General features: G+C 44.1%; 1 protein-coding gene across 7 annotated transcripts in view; it reads left to right on the top strand.

Moving 5' to 3' along the window:
• BMPR1B (bone morphogenetic protein receptor type 1B) overlaps positions 1-19,245 on the top strand; it is a 642,076-nt gene that overhangs the window by 466,664 nt on the left and 156,167 nt on the right. For all 7 annotated transcript variants that reach the window (XM_075350987.1, XM_075351009.1, XM_075350978.1 and 4 more), the window contains one exon: positions 3,000-3,197. In XM_075350987.1, coding sequence (XP_075207102.1) covers positions 3,125-3,197 — 73 coding nt within the window. In that variant the 5' untranslated portion in view covers positions 3,000-3,124. The remainder of the gene's footprint in view (positions 1-2,999; positions 3,198-19,245) is intronic.

The following is a 19,245-nucleotide window of genomic DNA, read 5'->3' as shown; positions in this document are numbered from 1 at the left end:
CTTGCTTATCTCTAGTCGTTACAAGTATTGAACACCCGAGCATGGTAGTGCTCACTTAACTCTAGTCATTATGATTATTGATCACTTAAACATGGTAGTGCTCACTTAACTCGATCACCAGAGCATGAAAGTGCTCGTCCATCACTAGTTGTTACAAATACCGAGCACCAGAGCATGGTAGTGCTCACCCATCACTAGTCGTTATGAGTACCAAGCACTGGAGCAAGATAGTGCTCGCTAATCACTATTCATTATGAGTACCAAGCACCCAAGCATGGAAGTGCTCACTCATCACTAGTCATTACAAATACTGAGCAACCGAGCAAGGTAGTGGTCGCTCATCTCTAGTTGTGGAGTATACTGAGCATGGTATAGTGCTTGTCCATCACTAGTTGTTACAAGTACCAAGCACCTGACCATAGTAATGCTCGCTAATCCCTAGTTGTTATGAGTATTCAGCACCTGAACATTGTAGTGCTCGGCCATCACTAGTTGTTATGAGTACCCGCCACCAAAGCATGTTAGGGCTCGCTCATCACTAGTCGTTGCGAGTACTGAGCTCCGGAGCTTGGCAGTGGTCACTTATCACTAATCATAACCCTTATGTCATGGGACTTATCGTGTAGCCCTCATAGTGTTAGTTGCAACTTTTTTTGCTGCATTTTTTGGTGTGGATTACATGTGTCATTTGCCCAGAGTACATGTATAATATAGGTGTATTCACCAAAAATGTTACAAAACCCATTTATTGTATTTTTTTTTTGCAGCATATTAGAACTTTAATATTTCTTTCCATGGGTTCAAATAAAATCGCTAAAAAAATTGTCATGCTTCAGATTGCTAAGATGTTGAAGTTTTCAAATTCACTCAGCAAGTAAAAAAAAGCGTGTGCATGAGATATCGGAAATCTCAAAGCTGACACTGTTGTAAGGCTGTAGGCACACATTGCACTTTTATTGCATTTTTTATGTGTTAATGGGCTTATGCGCACGTTGCGTACTGACATGCATTTACGCTGTGTATTGCACTACAGCATAATTTCATGCGTCCTGCGTCCCCAGCACAATCTATGTATGTACACATTGCTTTTTTGAACGCAGAGATTTAGATGCTAAAATTTTGACCCAAATCCGTGCGTTCATAAAAGCAGCGTGTCAATTATTTCTGCATTCTGGATGCAGCTCCCACTCTGTCTATGGTGGGGGCATCATCCCGAGCACATGAAATCGGCTTTTTTTAACAAAAATACTGCATTCATTACGCAGTGCTTCTGCAGCGATTTGAAGCGCACATGTGCTGTCAAATCGCTGCAGAATATTCATCAGTTACGTGCGCATGAGCCCTTTGAGTGCATTTTTGTCACAAAACTGCATGCAAATCCTTATGCCAGAGAAATCAATGAGAATGCTGAAGTTTTGAGCACATGTTGCTTTTCTTCGCCGTGGTAGATTTGGTGCAGAAATATATCTGCAGCATGTCAATTCTTTCAGCGTTTCAGCATTTTTCCACCCGAGAATGCTTAGAAAATGCATACAAAAGATGCAAAAAATGCATAAAGAATGCACCGAAAACTTCTGTTTTTTTTTCTGCCAAGATGCAGATTTAATGAAGAAATTTCTGCAGCCAAATACTCAACATGTGCACAAAGCCTTAGGCTATGTGCCCATGTTGCGTTCTATTCCGCAGCGTGTAAGTCACTGCATATGCGTCTCAGAACGTAGCCGAAAAGCAGCGTTCTGAGACGCATTGTTACTGCAGAATTCCTGCAGAATTCATGCGTTCTGGATGCTTGTTCTGCCATGGGAAAAGCATCCAGAACGCACATTTTTGACAGTGCGGTCCCACTCGGCTCTGCTCATGGACTCATCCCCATAGACTTGCAGCAGAGCCGAGTGGGACCGTACTGTCAAAAAGAGCATGGCTGGCTGCAAGACAGAGCCACGTGATCAAAATCAACTCGGATGAACTTCACCCGACTTCATTGTGATCGCGCGACTCTGTGCGTGTGCCGCGGCTTGATTTGCGATCACACGTGAAGGACTCACCGGTGACCGCAAATCTCCTGAGTGACTGAAGTGAGCTGTGCGATGAGCAGTGCCGTCACTCAGGTTACTCGCGGCCAGCTCGAGTCCTCCACCCGAGACCTATGGCCGTGGGTAACCTGAGTGACGTCTCCCCTGACAGTGCGGCTCACTTCAGTTGCCCCGTGGAGCTCACAGGAGCAACGGTGTTCTATGGTTGGGCGTTTTAGTGCGTTTTTTTGGTGCATTTTTGTGCAGTTTCTTTTTTTTGGGAAATCAACGACTTTAAGGGTTACAAAACGCAGTAAAAAAAATGCATTAACAGGTGACTGCAAGGAAAAAATAAGGAGGCTTAAGGATAGACATGTGTCTTTGTCACTAAAGTACACAAAAAAAAAAAACGCATCAAAAATGCAGTGTGTGCACACAGCCTACCGCAGCTTCTTTTCTGTACAAAATAAACTGTAAAAAACACTGTTTAAAAGACATCATATATGAGCATAGCCTACTAGAAACAGTGTGTGCTAATTAGTCCTTTAGTTTATCAATTAATCAATTAATTGACTGTAACTCTCCAATTCTCTTATGATAAAACAATAGAGATGCCTTATATTTAAATAGGTTAAGCTTTCATCGTATTAATTATTCCTACTAATATTCTGATGTTTATTCTCATGGAAATATTTAAGCTTTTTAATGTCTCAGAAGTAAATCAACTTCAACTTGATATGCAGGGTGCATGAGATGGGGGAGGGGTATGTGCAGTGGGGAAGAGGTTAACAGGTTTTGTCAAGATAAGGCTTGGAAGTGTACACAACTCTCATCTGGGCAGTCAATCACAGCTTCTGTTTTTAGCAATGTAGCCTGGCTTGGGACCTCTTTGTTGGGTTGCCCCCACGAGGTGATGTGTTGAGCTCTGTGTGGTGACAGAACTTGCTTGTAGCAGGCTTGATCTTCACATTCTCCTCTTCCCTGCAGACCGGCTTGAAGACCTGGAGACTTGGGAATAACGCAGGAAAAAGGAACATAATCCTTAGCGTGGACTAATATTTCTTACAAGAGGCTGAAGGCATCTTCCCGGCTGCAGCTCTTCGGCTAAAGGAATGGGCTGGTTTGAGGATCCGAGCTGGCAGCTGCATGTTTCCTTGATAATGCTCCTGTCTCTACAAACCAGAGGTAAGAAGAAACGTTACAATGTATCTGGCTGTCAGGACAAGTAGGTAACAATGTAGGAAACAAAAAATTGGGAAAAGCAGTGACCTCCGTGGCTTGGATTGTTCGCTCCCTTCTCTTTAGATGCTCTGCACAGTGTTCTAAGGAATTCGCTAAATATTTTTATCTTTTTACGTCAACTCCTGGAAAGTAATGTTTAGTCGTTCCTTCTGCATCACGCGCTTTCCTTGTGACACCATAATTCAGAACATTCTGTACTTTTTATATGATGTTTTGGGAAAAAGTATTCTTCTATTATAACGAGACCAGAAAATAATTGTTTATTTACCAACAAAATATCTTAAAATGTCACCATGGTCATTGCAAAGCTGATTTTTTGTTTACATTACTATTGTAGAAATTCACGTCAGTGTCTTTTTTATCCCCAAAGTAAAGGTCTTTATTTTTTTTCTCATGAATTAGTATGTCTCGGCAGACACTACAGGGTTCCTACATAGCAAATCATTCTTATTCCCCCCTTGAAACACACACTGTGTTATAGAAGTGCAGCATTAACACTTTGTAAAAAGGTTTATGGGACACTGCTTATTGGAACTGGTTTGCCAAATCTCCGAATTTTCTTTGTAGACATATTGATATAAAGTTTGATCCGTAATAAAATAATAAATAATGTTATCTTTAATTTTCAAAGTAAATAAATTGATCATAAAGTCCATAAAATGATATATAGAATGATGATATCAAATTGAATTAAAAAAAGTTACCAGCATTGATTTATGTAAGATCTCGCAATGTCTAAGTAAGGTACAGTGTTTATACGTAATATATATATATTATATTTCTTGTAATAATTTTGAACAGATGATTGACAGGGAGTGTTTAAAGCAGTTGACAAAGGAAGCGATAATGTAGGTCGCTTTATTTTGTTTCAAATAATTTTTACTGGTTTTGAATATTTAAGAAACAAGACAAAGTTTATTTTGTAACCTAGTAAGACGTTTATCCCCCCCCCCCCCAACAGCCATGGTATAGGAAAGTAGGCTGCATGTCATTAACTTATAGCACCTTTACTGGTACACCTCCAATTTCAAAGTGTATTTTATACTAGGTAAAAAAAGTCAAATATTTGTTTCCTGTAATGTAAGTATAGCTGGGGATTATGGATTACTATACATACTTGTAAGACTGGGAACGCATATTTTATTTTTATATTGAATTAAAATCCTACTAATCTTTATTAGTTTCCAAAAATATTATACTTGTCATCCAGGGGAGAATTACAGTATTTTGTGATGTATATGAGATCATTAAAATGAATCATAGGTCATAGTTATGTATCACATCCTGGATATAAGGCTTTGGTGGATCGTACTTTTACTAGTTGTGAAATAATATAGATGAGTTGTATCTTATGAGACATATGTTTGGATTGTGTATATACTGTGCAGGAGTTTTAGGCAGGTGTGTAAAAAAAAATGCTTTAAAAAATAGAAGTGTTAATAGTTTATTTTTATCAATTAACAACATTCATAGAATTAACAAAAGAGAGATCTAAATCAAATCAATAAGTGGTGTGACCACCCTTTACGTTCAAAAGTGCATCAAACTATCAATTCTTCAAGAATACTTTCATGTAGTGTTTGATTGAACTCGGCAGGGAGGTTGTTCCAAACATCTTAGAGAACTAATCACAGATCTGCGGATGTAGGCTTGTTCAAATGCATCTGTCTTTTACAAGGTCGGACATATCATTGGTGCAACCTGTGCAGCCACACAAGGGCCCAAGAGATAAGGAGGCCCATTTCTACCTCTAAAGTAGGTATAATTGTGTACTATGATGAGCTATTGGACTGCAAAGGGCCCAATTACTGTTCTTGCATAGGGGCCCTCTTTCGTCTGTGTTCACCAGTTTTCATGTAATCCAACACAAACTCGATGTTGAGATTAGAGCTATGTGGGGGTCATGTCATCACATCCAAGATTCCTTGTACTTCTTTACATTGATGATAGTTCTTAATAATATTGGTTTCCAACTTATTCTGGAGCATGACATGACCCCAAACAAACAACCAATTAGATGCTTCCCCAAAGTTAATGCATGATAAATAAGAATCTGCACGCATTTTTTTTTAGAATTGAGGATTCCATTAATCTTGACCAAATCCCCAACTACATTTGCTGAAATTTATCCCCAAAATAGGAAGGAACCACCATCATAATTCAGTGTTACCTCCAAACACTTTTTTTAATTGTACTCTAGCCCTTTGGCATACAAACTGCCTTCTGTTACAGCCAAATATTTGACATTTTTACTCATCATTCTAGAACACCTGCTGCCATATTTCTGCACCACTGTTTTTTGTTTTTGTGCATAGTTGAGTCAAATGGCCTTGTTTCCTTGCTCAAACACTGTGTCCTCAATGCTGCCCATTTCTTGATGTTTATTCAAAAGAACTTGAGCAGCACATCTTCAAAACCTAGTTTACTATGAAATCTTTGCCAGGTGGAGACCTTGCTGATGCAGTATAATTACCTTGTGTCTTGTTGCTGTGCTCAGAGTTGCCATGGTGAATAACCTGTGACATGAAGCTGTCTTCCACAACCTCACCTTTGTAGAGTTTGGTTGTTCTTCACTCGTTTTTAAGCCTCATACACAGTGGTTTCAGTTAATGGATATATTTCGACCTACAGATGAATGGGATGATCATTATCACCTATTTGGTATAATGGATTACTGATACACTTGGGTAGCCTCCTACACAATCCCTGACTTTCTGTAAGTATAATTAGAAGAATTAATGCTGTTTTGAAGGCAAAAGAAGGGATGGGAATTTCACACCAAAAATTGATTTGAATTTGGTTTGTCTCTTGTTCATTCACTTTGAATTTCGTCACTTAATAAGAATAAACTTTTATTACATATTTATGAAAGTTCACTTACTTTGGAACATTTTTTACATTCCTGACTAAAACATTTGCATTGAATTGTACAATATTCAAAGAAATGTTACTTTGGCCAAAAATATATGTGTAGGACAAACCTATATCGTTTGATAATAGACAGTTTATTATATGTATGTAGGTAATTATTCTATCCTACGTACACATAAGAAACACCATGGTCAATCTGTCTAAAGCTGGGTTTACACACTGAAACTTTCTAGCGATCCCACCAGCGATGCCAACCTGGCCGGGATTGCTACAAAGTCTCTGGTGAGCTGTCAAACAGGCAGACCTGGCCAACGACGCAACAGCGATCCGGACCTGCAGAGCGACCTAGCTGGTTGTTGGGCACGTTATAAAGCAGCTTTATGAAAGGGAAGTCGCTGTAAAGTCCCCTTTACACACTGCAACTTTCTAGCGATGCATGCTGCACAGCAGGAAACAAAGGACCTAAGAATGGTCCTGAACGATTTGTAGCAATCACAACTTCACAGCAGGGGCCAGGTCGCTGATGTGTTTCACACACTGCAATGTCGCTGGGGAGGTCGCTGTAACGTCACAAAACCGGTGACGTTACAGCGATGTCGTTTGCGATGTTGCAGTGTGTAAAGCCACCTTTAGGTTCCGGAGGATGCACTGCTAAATGTAGGTTTGGACTACATAGTGAAATCCAACCTTGGAGAAGATTAAAGGCTTTGTCCCACTGGGTAGATGACAAATGACTGTTTGCTGGGGGTTCCTTCTCTAAGCCTCACTGATCACCAGATTGGGCCTTCCAGGATCCTACTTAATCCATGGCCATAGTTTAGAGGAGTTTGAATGGAGCAGCAGTCGAGCATGTAGTTGTGCAATGAGGAGGAATAGGTGGCTCAGAACCTTTATTGTAGTCATTGCTGGAGGTCTCAGGTCTATTCCGTAGTTGTTCTTTGTGTGACAACCCCTTTAAATGGGCCAAAAAGTTAAGTAGCTTTATCGATTCATAGTTGTCTCCGTGACTTTGACTTGCATGCTTCACTCAAACAAGCGTGCATGTTTTATTTCAGGGTGTCAATTTTCTGACAGCAGATTATCTTGCAGCAGAACAAAAAAAAATGAAGCATGTTGAAATCCAATATTTCCAATTCTTTTCTCCATTGTCATCATCTGCCATCAGGGAACAGTCAGCAGTAGACCTTTACATCCTTCAGATTGTAGATCCCCCACATCTAATATGTGTGGGCCGAATTACAATTAAAAGTAAGCTTATGTATGTCCTGTCCGGTTGTAGAATGGGCGCATTGTTATTGAAAAGTCTAACATCTATGTACACTTTATGAAATATTAAGGTTTTAGTATAGAAAACGTTAGAATTGTAGCTTTAACAAAGAGTTAACATTTCGGATTTATTTTATTGAATTTGGAGAAATCAATACTGTACTCTATTTCCGAGCTGGTGATGCCAATGGAAGTTCAGCCAAATTGTTTCTAGCGCTAATTTATTATTATTATTATTATTATTATTATTATTATTATTGTTGTTATTTTAGTCTACTAACCAGTTGTATTCCATGACAAGTCACAATCTTCCAATTGCATTAATATCCACGTAAAGGAAAATCCAGTTCATATGCTAATGTTTCCCTAGTGAAAGGACCTTCAGGATTTCATGTTCTGTGAATCTCTCCGATCTCCATCTACATTGTAAATTCTCCTCTTAAGCCGACGTTTTAAGCTCATTTACATCACAAATTCCCAATCAATCATGTTCTTTTCTACTACTGCATAGTCGGACAGGACTCATCATTCACCTCCTCTTTTCAGTGTATTGTTGTGCTGTGCAGTGCCCCTGCATCCATAATGAGGATGGAAATCTGTGTAGAAGAAGTTCATCTCTTCTTGTATTCCATGTGCTGTGGGAAATGTGTATGTTGTGGTAAATAAAAAATGCTACCAACCCCTTAAAGACCAAGCCACTTTGTATGTTAATGACCAAGCCTCATTTTTTTAATTCTGACCAGTGTCAATTTATGAGCTAATAACTCTCGAACGCTCGAATATATCCCAGTGATTCTGACAATATTTTTCGAGGCCTGTTGTGCTTCATGTTAGTGGTAAAGTTTGGTTGATGATATCTGCATTTGTTTATGAAAAATATGGCATAAAATGTGAAATGTCATAATTTTCAACCTGTGAATTTTTATGTCTTTAAACCAGATACCGTGTTTTTCCAATAATAAGACACTGTCTTATACTTTTTTTTTGCCCCCCAAAAAGCACTTGGGCTTATTTTTGGAGTTGGTCTTATTCTTGGATAAACATAGTTGGGGGTAAGATTACCCCCCCAAAAAAGCAGATTCCCCCCTTCCCAGGAGAATTGTACTTACCAGACCACGGACGTCTTTGTGGCTCCCAGGTCCTCCCTGTGATATCTGGCAGTCCCTCTCAGCAGGTGTGCTGCACACTGTCCTCCCTGCTTCTGGCCGACACACTCACATATATCAAATTGTGCACACGCACTCAAACACATACACATACACACACTATCACCGATCAGATCACACACACACACACTCACTAGTCACTCACCCCCTCCGGCGGTAAAGAATGCCTCCGGCCACAGCAAAAGATGGGAGGAGGTTACACATAGTAGGCCCTGTAAGCATTTCATCTGCAGCCACAGGTCCTTGAGTTCCACCACACTGCATCTCAGGATTCTGATGTTCAGAAGAAATTGGTATCGCTGGATGCAGTGAGTGTGTGTGTGCGATCTAATGGGTGATTGTGTGTATGATCTGATGTGTGTGAGTGTGCAATCCACTGCAGGGCCTCCCACTCGGCGTCTAGTCACAATGATTGTCGGGTGTCCACTGTCTATAATGAAATGTCCTGCAAGTATCTTTAGCTTTTTTAGCTGTATGGACACTTCATTATTGAACCGCAACTAGGGCTTATTACGGGGTAGTGCTTATATTTAAGCCTTGCTCCAAAAATGCTGAAAATCCCTGCTAAGTCTTATTTTTGGGGGAGGTCATATTTTTGGAAAAACATGTTAGTTATACTACTCAAAATAACATTTCCCTCATGTCTACATTACATTAACACCATTTTTGAAACATTATTTTTTTGCTAGGAAGTTAGAAAGGTTAAAAGTTAAACAGCAAATTTTAATTTTTCCAACAAAATTTGAAAAAAAAAAAAAACAGTTTATGTAGCAACTACATCACATTTGATGTTATATTACTTTGAGAGACTTACGTGACAAAAAATACCCCAAAGTGACACCATTCTAAAAACTGCACCCCTCAAAGTGCTCAAAACCACATGAAAATAGTTTATTAACCCTTCAGGTGCTTCACAAGAACAAAAGCAATCTGGAAAGAAAAAATGAAAAGTTAACTTTTTCCCACCAAAATGTTACTATAGCCCCAAATTTTGCATTTATATGGGTAAAAGGAGAAAATATACCATACAATTTGTTGTGCAATTTCTCAAGAATATGCCGATACCCTGTTTGTGGTGGAAACCTGCTGTTTGAGGACATATAAGGGAAGGATCGCAATTTGATCTTTGCATATGCAAAATTGTTAGCAGATGCCATGTCTCGTTTGGAGAGCCCCTGATGTGCCTAAACAATTTTGGAAACTAGACCCCTGAAGGCATTCATCAAGATATGTGGTGAGCAACTTGAATCACCAGGTGCTTCACAAAATTTTATAACTTAGAGGTGTTAAATTTAAACAATCAAATGTTGTTTTAGCTCCAAATTTAGCAATTTAACAAGGGTAACAAGAGAAATTCCATTATAACTTTTGTGTAATTTATCCTGCGTATGTTGATATCCCATATGTAGTCAAAGACTACTGTTTGGGCACATGGCAGGGCTCTAAAGGGAAGGAGCACTATTTGATTGTTAGATTGCAAAATTGTCTGGAATAGGTTGTGGACGCCATATTGTGTCTACAGAACCTCCAAGGTTCCAAACCAGGAGAAACCCCCCCCAACAGTGACACCATTTTGGAAATTACCCCCATCAAGAAACTTATCAAGGGGTGTTGTGAAAATTTCGAACCCATTGGTACCTCACAGAATTTTAAAATATTGAGCCATGAAAATTAAATATTATGTTTTTTTTCAACAAAAATGGTGCTGAAGGCACACATCTTTTACAAGAGTAATAGGAGAAAACGGACCATAAACGTTAGTACTCAATTTTTCCTGATTACAGCAATGCCCCATATGTGATCAGAAACGACTTTTAAGGCATAGTGCAGAGCTCAGAAAGGAAGGAGTGCCATATTGGAGTGCAGATTTGGCTGCAATGGTTTGCGAGTGCCATGTCACATTGTCAGAGCCCCTGAGGTGCCAGAACAGCAGAAATCCCCCACAAGTGTCCCCATTTTACAAACTCAAGCTCTGAATGAATTAATCTAGCTGCATAGTGAACATATTGACACCACAGGTCTGACACAAAAGGTTATACGACTGGAAGAAGAAAAAATAATTTAAATTTTTACCACTAAAACCTTATGTTTTAGCTTTCCTCTCTACAAAAAAGCCAAAAGTGGACACTAACTGTCGTTTAGGCACAATATTCGGCTCAAAAGGAAGGGGGACATTAGGATTTGGGAGCATAGATTTTGCTGAATTTCTTTTTGGGGGCAAGGAGCCATTGCAATTTTTCAGAGCCTTTGTATTACCACTAACTTGGAAGCCACTTATATTTCTGTTAACAGATGACAAACCTGAGTCCTGACTTGTTTATTTTATGTTGAGTAGAAGCTTTAATTGGTGGCATTTTGGGGTACAGAACATTTTGGATCAGTTCACATTTATCCTGTGCTTTATAGTGAACTCTTACATCGAGGTTTACTTCTAAATCTACAAAATACAGTATGTGACTCAGATGAAACACCCTACTGATCCATTCACCAATGAGGCAGCAGAGTTACTCTGGACTCTGTGTGACCTGTTCAGTGGTGTCCAGCTTTTAAGATGTGCACAAAAGAGGTGATCGACCGCACTTTTATGCACACCCAAAAAGATGGGCACGGCTGGATCACAGGACAAAGAGATTTAAAGTTGACTCTGTGAAGCCCCACAGGTGTTGTGTCGGTGCATTACCTTCAGGGACTCCACTCGGCTGGATCTTGTCACAGGTAGGAGATCTTCTTCTTGTCGTGACGCCACTCTCAGTATTGCGGTCAGTGGGGACCGCCACTGCAGGTTGAGGGACGCCTGGGGCTGATGGTGAGTGCAGTTAGTTGGAATAGCCTCCTGAGAGTGAGGCAAGCCCCAGGGCCCTGTGTAGGTGCGTAGTACCACAAGGCGCAGAATAACTCCACACAGGCAGAATGTCTTTCAGGGGTTTTACTCACTTCAGATGGCAGGGTGAGTAACCCGGGCGTAGCTGGGATGAACCAGGCGGGAACCAGGTATCCTTCAGGCTGACTTCTGATGGTGACTACCAACTCGCCTTCCTTAGCCCTTGGTGGTTTGGGGTAACCCTGACTTTTAGTCCCTATGGGGGTCACCCAGGGAAGTTGCTGAAGCCTCTCTCCCCTTCGTTTGCCGTGTGCTTGTTGCCTGGGCCAGATCACTCCAGCTTCTTGCCTCCTGTGAACTATGGGCCCTAACTGTGGCTACGTGGCTGCGGCTTTTGTGGTGTTGTGGTGTGGGCTTTGAGGGCCCCACACCGGCAGGTTTAGCAGGGAAAGGTGGATCTATCCCCGCTCCGGGATCTGCCGCCCGTTTGGGCCTGGTTCTCCCTAGCAGTCTCCTTACTTCCCACTCTGTGCTCTCTCTCTAGCTGGAGATGGGTTTCGGGTAGCCCTCCTAGGTGACCGTTCTCCCCCGTCGGTAGCCACTGCGCGGACGCTGTCAGACTACAGCAGCCCAGGGGAAGGGGTCAGCTCTCCTCGGAGCTCCCTGGACTCTGCTCTGAACCGGCTCACATCTGGGACCTTCACTGCTGCTCCTGTCAGAGCTTCACTTTCCTGCTCCTCACTCCTCCACACTCTGCTGCAGACTGTTTTCTCCTCCTTCTCTTTTCCCTTTTGTGCCTGCCTACGCCACCTAGCAACCAGACTCTCTTACCACACCCCTTGAGAGGAGATGGAGGCTTTTGGCCCCCTCCACTATTCCAGTGGAGGTGAAGGCTTTTCCCCCTCCTGGGATCCCCAGGGGTCCTCTCAAAGGTACATGTGTGAGACCTGATCACTATGCGCCTGTGTAGTCACACCTCGGTCAGCCTTCTGGATTACCTGTATTGTACTGTCCCCAGCATGGGTGCAGTACTCAGTGGTGCCTGACCAGGTCAGGGGCGCCACATTCCCCCTTAGTTATCACCAGCACGTCCTCGGGCTGCAAGACAACATTTTAAAATGCATAAAACATTAAAACATGTAAAACATTTTTAAAAGCACCAGGTACCATACATCACCACCCTCCACCCACAAGTCCGTTAACCCACCCAAAACCCTCTCACGTTGGCCGCGCCTTCAGCCACTTCTGGCAGGATGTAGAGGCGGCTTTCATGGGCTGGTGGTTTCAGGGTATACCTGGCCTGGTGAAGCCGCGCCTTCAGCCTCTTCTGGCAGGATGTAGAGGCGGCCTCCACAGTTGGTGCTGACCAGGTACCCTCTTTGTGGTGGAGAGCCAGGCCCCATAAACAGGCATGCTCTCTGGTTGCAGGTAAGCCAAGGCCCTATATACGGACGTGCTCCCTGGTTGCAGACGAGCCAAGCCCCTAAACAGGCTGACTCTGGTGGTGGTGGTGCCCTCTGGTGTAACTATTTACACTGCGAGAGTTTGTGGCTATAGCCAGTTCATAGCCTTAAGGTTTATTTCTCACATTAGTTTATGTGGGCACATTGCTTAAACTTGAAAACGTTGCAAAAACTTCAAACTTGTAACTTGCTGTATTTCTTATGTTATTTACATGGATTCCTCCTCACCAGGGCTTGGGCCTGTAGGGCTGCGGCACCTGTTGCTTTCTCGGCCTTTTTCTTCATCTTGGTCATCAATGGGTTCCTTTTCTTTTCTTTCCTCTGTATCTTCTGTATCTGTTTCTTTCTCTGTATCTGTTTCTTTCTCTGTAGGACATGGTGCTACATCTAACGCATACCACCCTCTTTCTCCTTGATGCATGGTAAATTGTACGGAGTCTCCCATCTTTAAGTTTCTTCCAGGATGTCCTCTGGGCAAGTGGGCTCTGACGTCTCTTCTATTGACGAAGATACCTTCCTTTATACCAGGTGCAACGATGAATCCGTATCCTGACTTCAGGCTAAAGTCTTCCACAATTCCTCTACAAAGGGGTCCTCTGACCTGTGCTTTGGCTCTTCTCAGGAACCGTTTTTCTTCTAGGTCTCTGGCCGTGACTTCTCTCTGCTCTGGGGATGGCGGAGCAGGTGACAACTGGTTTCTGCTACGGCGCCGTGTCTTGCGGGCTTGATTCTGCTGGGTGGCTGCTTCACTGCTGGCAGGCTCCCAGGTGAGGTTGCTGGATAAATCTTCCTCTTCATCCCAGCGAGAATATGGCAACATCTCTGGCTCTGGGCATGGATCCACTGCTGGTGGCTCCTGAGTCAGCTCCTCAGCTTCCTGGCCTCCCCTCCCCCTTAGTTCTTCTGAGCACTCCTTTGGTGGCAGTGCTGGGGATGGACTTTCTTCAGCAGGCCCAGGCAGGGATCTCTTTGGCATGATTGCTGCAGGATTCGTCTTGGGGGTATGCGGAGGGAGTATGTACTGGTCCACCAACCATTGTGGAAACTTGGCTTCCATGTCAGCCTTCAGCTGCCAGTATGCGGAGTCTTCACCTATCAGGGATTTCCTTGCAGGGACCTCCTCGGGCTGGGGAGCGGTGTCTGCTCTGGCCTTGCAGGCCGGGGTTAATGATGATGCAATCTTATCTTGGCGGGCCGCGCCTGGCATGGCGGCGGCCTGGTCTTGGCGGGCCGCGCCCTGCATGGCGGCGGCCTGGGTCGGCGTCGTTGTTGCAGTGGGCTCTGTGCAGGCTGAGCTGGCCATCGCTGCAGCAGTCTGGGCTTGGCGGGCCGCGCCCTGTGTGGCGGCGGCCTGGATCGGCGTCGCTGTCGCGATGGGATCGGTGCAGGCTGGGCTGGGCGTCGCTGCAGCGATCGGAGCTTGGCGGGCCGCACCGGACGTGGCTGCGGCCTGGTTCAGCACCTCACTTGCGGCGCGGACGAGCGTTGCTGCTGCGGTGGGGTCTCGGCGGGCCGGGCCTAGCATGGCGGCGGCCTGGGTCAGCGTCACACCTGCAGCGCGGATGAGGGTCGCGGTGGCAGCCGGTTCTTTGCGGGCCGGACTGGGCGTTGCTGCAGGGACCGGGTCTTGGTGGGCCGAGCAGGGCATCGCTGCGGCGGCCTGAGCTTGGCGGGCTGCACCTGGCGTGGCTGCGGCCTGCTTCAGCGTCGCCGCGCCGGACGCCTCTTCAGGGACCGCGGACGTGGCAGCAGGAATCGGGGCACTCGCGCTGGCAGGGGTAACACTGGACTCACCCATCGGTGGCAGCATCGGGGTCTGAGTCGTTGCCACTCGGTCTGGCGCTCGGCGCGCGGCTCTCCCCTCATAGGCCTGAACCGCGGCAGCCATCTCCAGAAGTTCCATGCGTTCTTCTCTGATCTGCTCCACGACCCGGGTCTCCAGTCGGTCGCAGAACTGGGCCAGCTCCCGATACCACCAGGCAGCGGAGCCCGGTTCTGGGTTTCTGCGGTCAGACGCCATTTCTTCTGCGCCCTCTTCTGCACGATTTCCCAGCAGTGGACTCGTCGTTGCCTCTAGTAGCAAGCTGTTCAGTTTCCGCTCTGCCTCTTTCAGCAGCTCCTCTCCCAGCAGCAGGCTTCTGGCTCCCTTTCTGTCCCGACGTCTCCGGACGCTTCCGCTCTCTTCACAAGCGAGGTCAGAACTCTGCAGGGGATCTCTGGGTAGCCACACCTCTTCGTGGGCGGTAACTTCTCCCAGCGCGGGCTGCTGTTGTTTTTCAGCGCGCTTTTCATGGTGGCAATATGGCGGCGCTTCCAATTTTTCAAGCGGATCGCCCAGGCACATGGTCACCTGTCTGAACAGGTCTAGTCCTTATCCTGTTCGTGACGCCAGATGTGAAGCCCCACAGGTGTTGTGTCGGTGCATTACCTTCAGGGACTCCACTCGGCTGGATCTTGTCACAGGTAGGAGATCTTCTTCTTGTCGTGACGCCACTCTCAGTATTGCGGTCAGTGGGGACCGCCACTGCAGGTTGAGGGACGCCTGGGGCTGATGGTGAGTGCAGTTAGTTGGAATAGCCTCCTGAGAGTGAGGCAAGCCCCAGGGCCCTGTGTAGGTGCGTAGTACCACAAGGCGCAGAATAACTCCACACAGGCAGAATGTCTTTCAGGGGTTTTACTCACTTCAGATGGCAGGGTGAGTAACCCGGGCGTAGCTGGGATGAACCAGGCGGGAACCAGGTATCCTTCAGGCTGACTTCTGATGGTGACTACCAACTCGCCTTCCTTAGCCCTTGGTGGTTTGGGGTAACCCCGACTTTTAGTCCCTATGGGGGTCACCCAGGGAAGTTGCTGAAGCCTCTCTCCCCTTCGTTTGCCGTGTGCTTGTTGCCTGGGCCAGATCACTCCAGCTTCTTGCCTCCTGTGAACTATGGGCCCTAACTGTGGCTACGTGGCTGCGGCTTTTGTGGTGTTGTGGTGTGGGCTTTGAGGGCCCCACACCGGCAGGTTTAGCAGGGAAAGGTGGATCTATCCCCGCTCCGGGATCTGCCGCCCGTTTGGGCCTGGTTCTCCCTAGCAGTCTCCTTACTTCCCACTCTGTGCTCTCTCTCTAGCTGGAGATGGGTTTCGGGTAGCCCTCCTAGGTGACCGTTCTCCCCCGTCGGTAGCCACTGCGCGGACGCTGTCAGACTACAGCAGCCCAGGGGAAGGGGTCAGCTCTCCTCGGAGCTCCCTGGACTCTGCTCTGAACCGGCTCACATCTGGGACCTTCACTGCTGCTCCTGTCAGAGCTTCACTTTCCTGCTCCTCACTCCTCCACACTCTGCTGCAGACTGTTTTCTCCTCCTTCTCTTTTCCCTTTTGTGCCTGCCTACGCCACCTAGCAACCAGACTCTCTTACCACACCCCTTGAGAGGAGATGGAGGCTTTTGGCCCCCTCCACTATTCCAGTGGAGGTGAAGGCTTTTCCCCCTCCTGGGATCCCCAGGGGTCCTCTCAAAGGTACATGTGTGAGACCTGATCACTATGCGCCTGTGTAGTCACACCTCGGTCAGCCTTCTGGATTACCTGTATTGTACTGTCCCCAGCATGGGTGCAGTACTCAGTGGTGCCTGACCAGGTCAGGGGCGCCACAACTCCATCTGTCTTATTATAGTGAATGTTCTGTCAGGATTTCTGTCTGCATCACATTTCTTCAGAGATTTACACGGAAACCTCGATGTAAGTGCTCAGAGTAGAGCGCACGATAAATATGAGCCATGCCATACTGCGATCTTTGGGAGGAATATTGAATAAATGAACAGCAGGTAAATAATTTCTTTTATTTATTTCTTACGCCATTCACCATATGGTATAAGTGATAAGGAGACTTTATTCTTTGGGCTACTGAAATATTTATAACATTTTTTTTTTTATGTTTGACAATTATCATACTCCCCCCACCTCTCCCAAAAAAAGCTTTTTTTTTTGTTTTTTGTATTTTTTTATTGATTTTTTTATGGGTACCTTTTTTTAGGCATATATTTGTTGATCGCTTTTTATTACAATTTTTGGGATGCAGAATGAACAAAAAAAACCCCAGCAATTCAGAAATAGTTTTTTTTGGCTTTTTGTTTAAGTGCCGTTCACCTTTTGGTAAAAGTTAAAGATATTTTATTCTATGGGTCAGTACAGTTAGTGATACCACATTAATATAATTTTTTATGTTTTGCGGCTTTTAATTTTTCTATAAAATAGTTTTTATTGTGTATTGTTTTTGCATCACTATCTTCTGACAGCTATATAGCCTTTTTATTTTTCCATTGATGGAGCTCTGTGGCAGCTTGGTTTTTTTTTCACAGGGCAAGATGACATTTCCTGCATTACCATGTTTATTTACATTCGTCCTTTTATTCCACTATTATGCGGAGGTATCATGAAAAAGCCTTGTTTCTTGACAGGTTTTGTTTTGGGTTTTTTTTTGCTTTTTTTTTTAAGAATTCACTATTGATGACCTATAGGACTCAGTTTGTCTACTAATTTCAACAATTTCACTGTCTTTGGTGAACAAAAATTAATAAAACATAACATTTATTCAAGACTATTTAAAATTGCACAAACCTCTCCACCATATACTATAACGTCTATCCAACACAATCGTTTTAGGACTACTTGGATACAAAAAAGAGGGTTGTGTTGTAGAATTAAATTCTCTTTTAAGGGATCAACGTGACAGGGACCAAACTTTAAGATATTGCAGAATTCACTGCCCTTTCTTAATTATTTTAGTAGGGAGATAATTCTTGTAAGCACTTTAATGCCACAATTGCACTATATGTGTTAACGTCTCCTATTAAATTCCTTACTTTAATCGATCTATAATTTTCAGGGACTATCAATGGTGGCTTATATCTTGGCCAAATATAATTTATCTTAGCTAATATACATACAGCCTCCTGATGTGTCCCCCATCCATAAGGGTGTCAAAACTCGTTGAGCAGAAGCAACTGTCACTGCACTGTTTCATCTAGTGCAGTAACTAATGAGGGCGAGATGTGCCATGTTGCTGCTCGCGGGGCTAAATGAATAGTGGCGCCTGATGTGGTGCTGAAATATGCAATGCCGATTAGCTCTATTGCCCCTTTAAAAAGTACACTAAGATAATATCCTAGATTATAATTAATAATCATAAATGTTAGTGTTCCGGCTTATGAGCATAATTAAAGGTCGCCTTCTTGTGAGCCTCCAGTAGTTTATATAAATACTGATAATGGTCTATGTAGTAGTCTATAAAAAATGAAAGTGTTGTAGGTAATTAAGGAATCTTCACCAGGAAATTAACAATTTTCACACATTTATATACTGTTGTGACCGAACTAGATTAGGTATGAGTAATATTCTGTGTCATTTATACAACAATTTTTCCTTAGTAAAATTCTCTAAGTTCCTCCTTTAATATATATTTTTGAAGGGACAAGGGTGCAATAAATATATACAGGAACAATAGCCTTGTGGGATCTAACACTCCTAAAATGTAATAATCACACATAGTAAGAAAATATATGGGACTTAATAGTCTAAAAATGTGATAACCGTATACAGTGGAACCTTGGTTAACGAGAACAATCGGTTCTGGGAATGTGCTTGTTAACCAAGTTACTCGTCTAGCAAAGCAAGATTTTTCATAGGAAATCATTGCAATGCAGACAATTCGTTCCACAACTTGTTAAATGTCCCATCCTGGTCCCCTATTGTGCCATTCCACACATGCACAAAAACGTACAAACACGCACAAACACACACACACATATTATGCTCACCTTACCTTCCATTCCATCGCCGGCCTCATGGTTCTTGAAGTTCGCTGGTACAGGATGTGTATCGGGTAACCATCGCAACGATTGAGGAACTTCCGCTGCCAGAGCGCTGACGTCAAAGGCATGAGCCGCTTGCCTCTGATTGGTCAGCGCGCTGCCTTTGAGCAGCCCATGCAGCGATGGATACCGCGCTTCACACCATCCTGTGCCTCCAGCTCACTCCACTAATGTGCAACTGAGGAAGGTCCGTAGTGGACCGAAAATGTTAATGCACATTAAATATACTCGCATCACTTTCAAGTTCGGGAGTGCCTTGTTTAATTACATTGTACAACTTTGGAACCTGAAGAGCACCCCTGTTTCTCTTGTTATCCCTACAAGGAAGTGCCATTTCTTCTTTCTGCCTTTAAGTAGTGGCTGACAGTGGAAGTTCCTCCATCGTCGCGATGGTTACCGATACACATCCTGTAGCGGCGAACTATAAGATTCGGGAGGCCAGCGATGGAACACAAGGTGAGGATAGCATAATATCTGTGTGTGCGAGCAGGTTTGTATGTGTTTTTGCGTGTTTGTGATTGTTTGTGTATGTTTGTGTGTGTTTGTGCGGAC

The sequence above is a fragment of the Anomaloglossus baeobatrachus genome, chromosome 1, assembly GCF_048569485.1.
Source record: "Anomaloglossus baeobatrachus isolate aAnoBae1 chromosome 1, aAnoBae1.hap1, whole genome shotgun sequence".
NCBI lineage: Eukaryota > Metazoa > Chordata > Amphibia > Anura > Aromobatidae > Anomaloglossus > Anomaloglossus baeobatrachus.
Note: the sequence above shows the minus strand (reverse complement) of the source record. Positions and strands in the feature narration are given on the sequence as shown.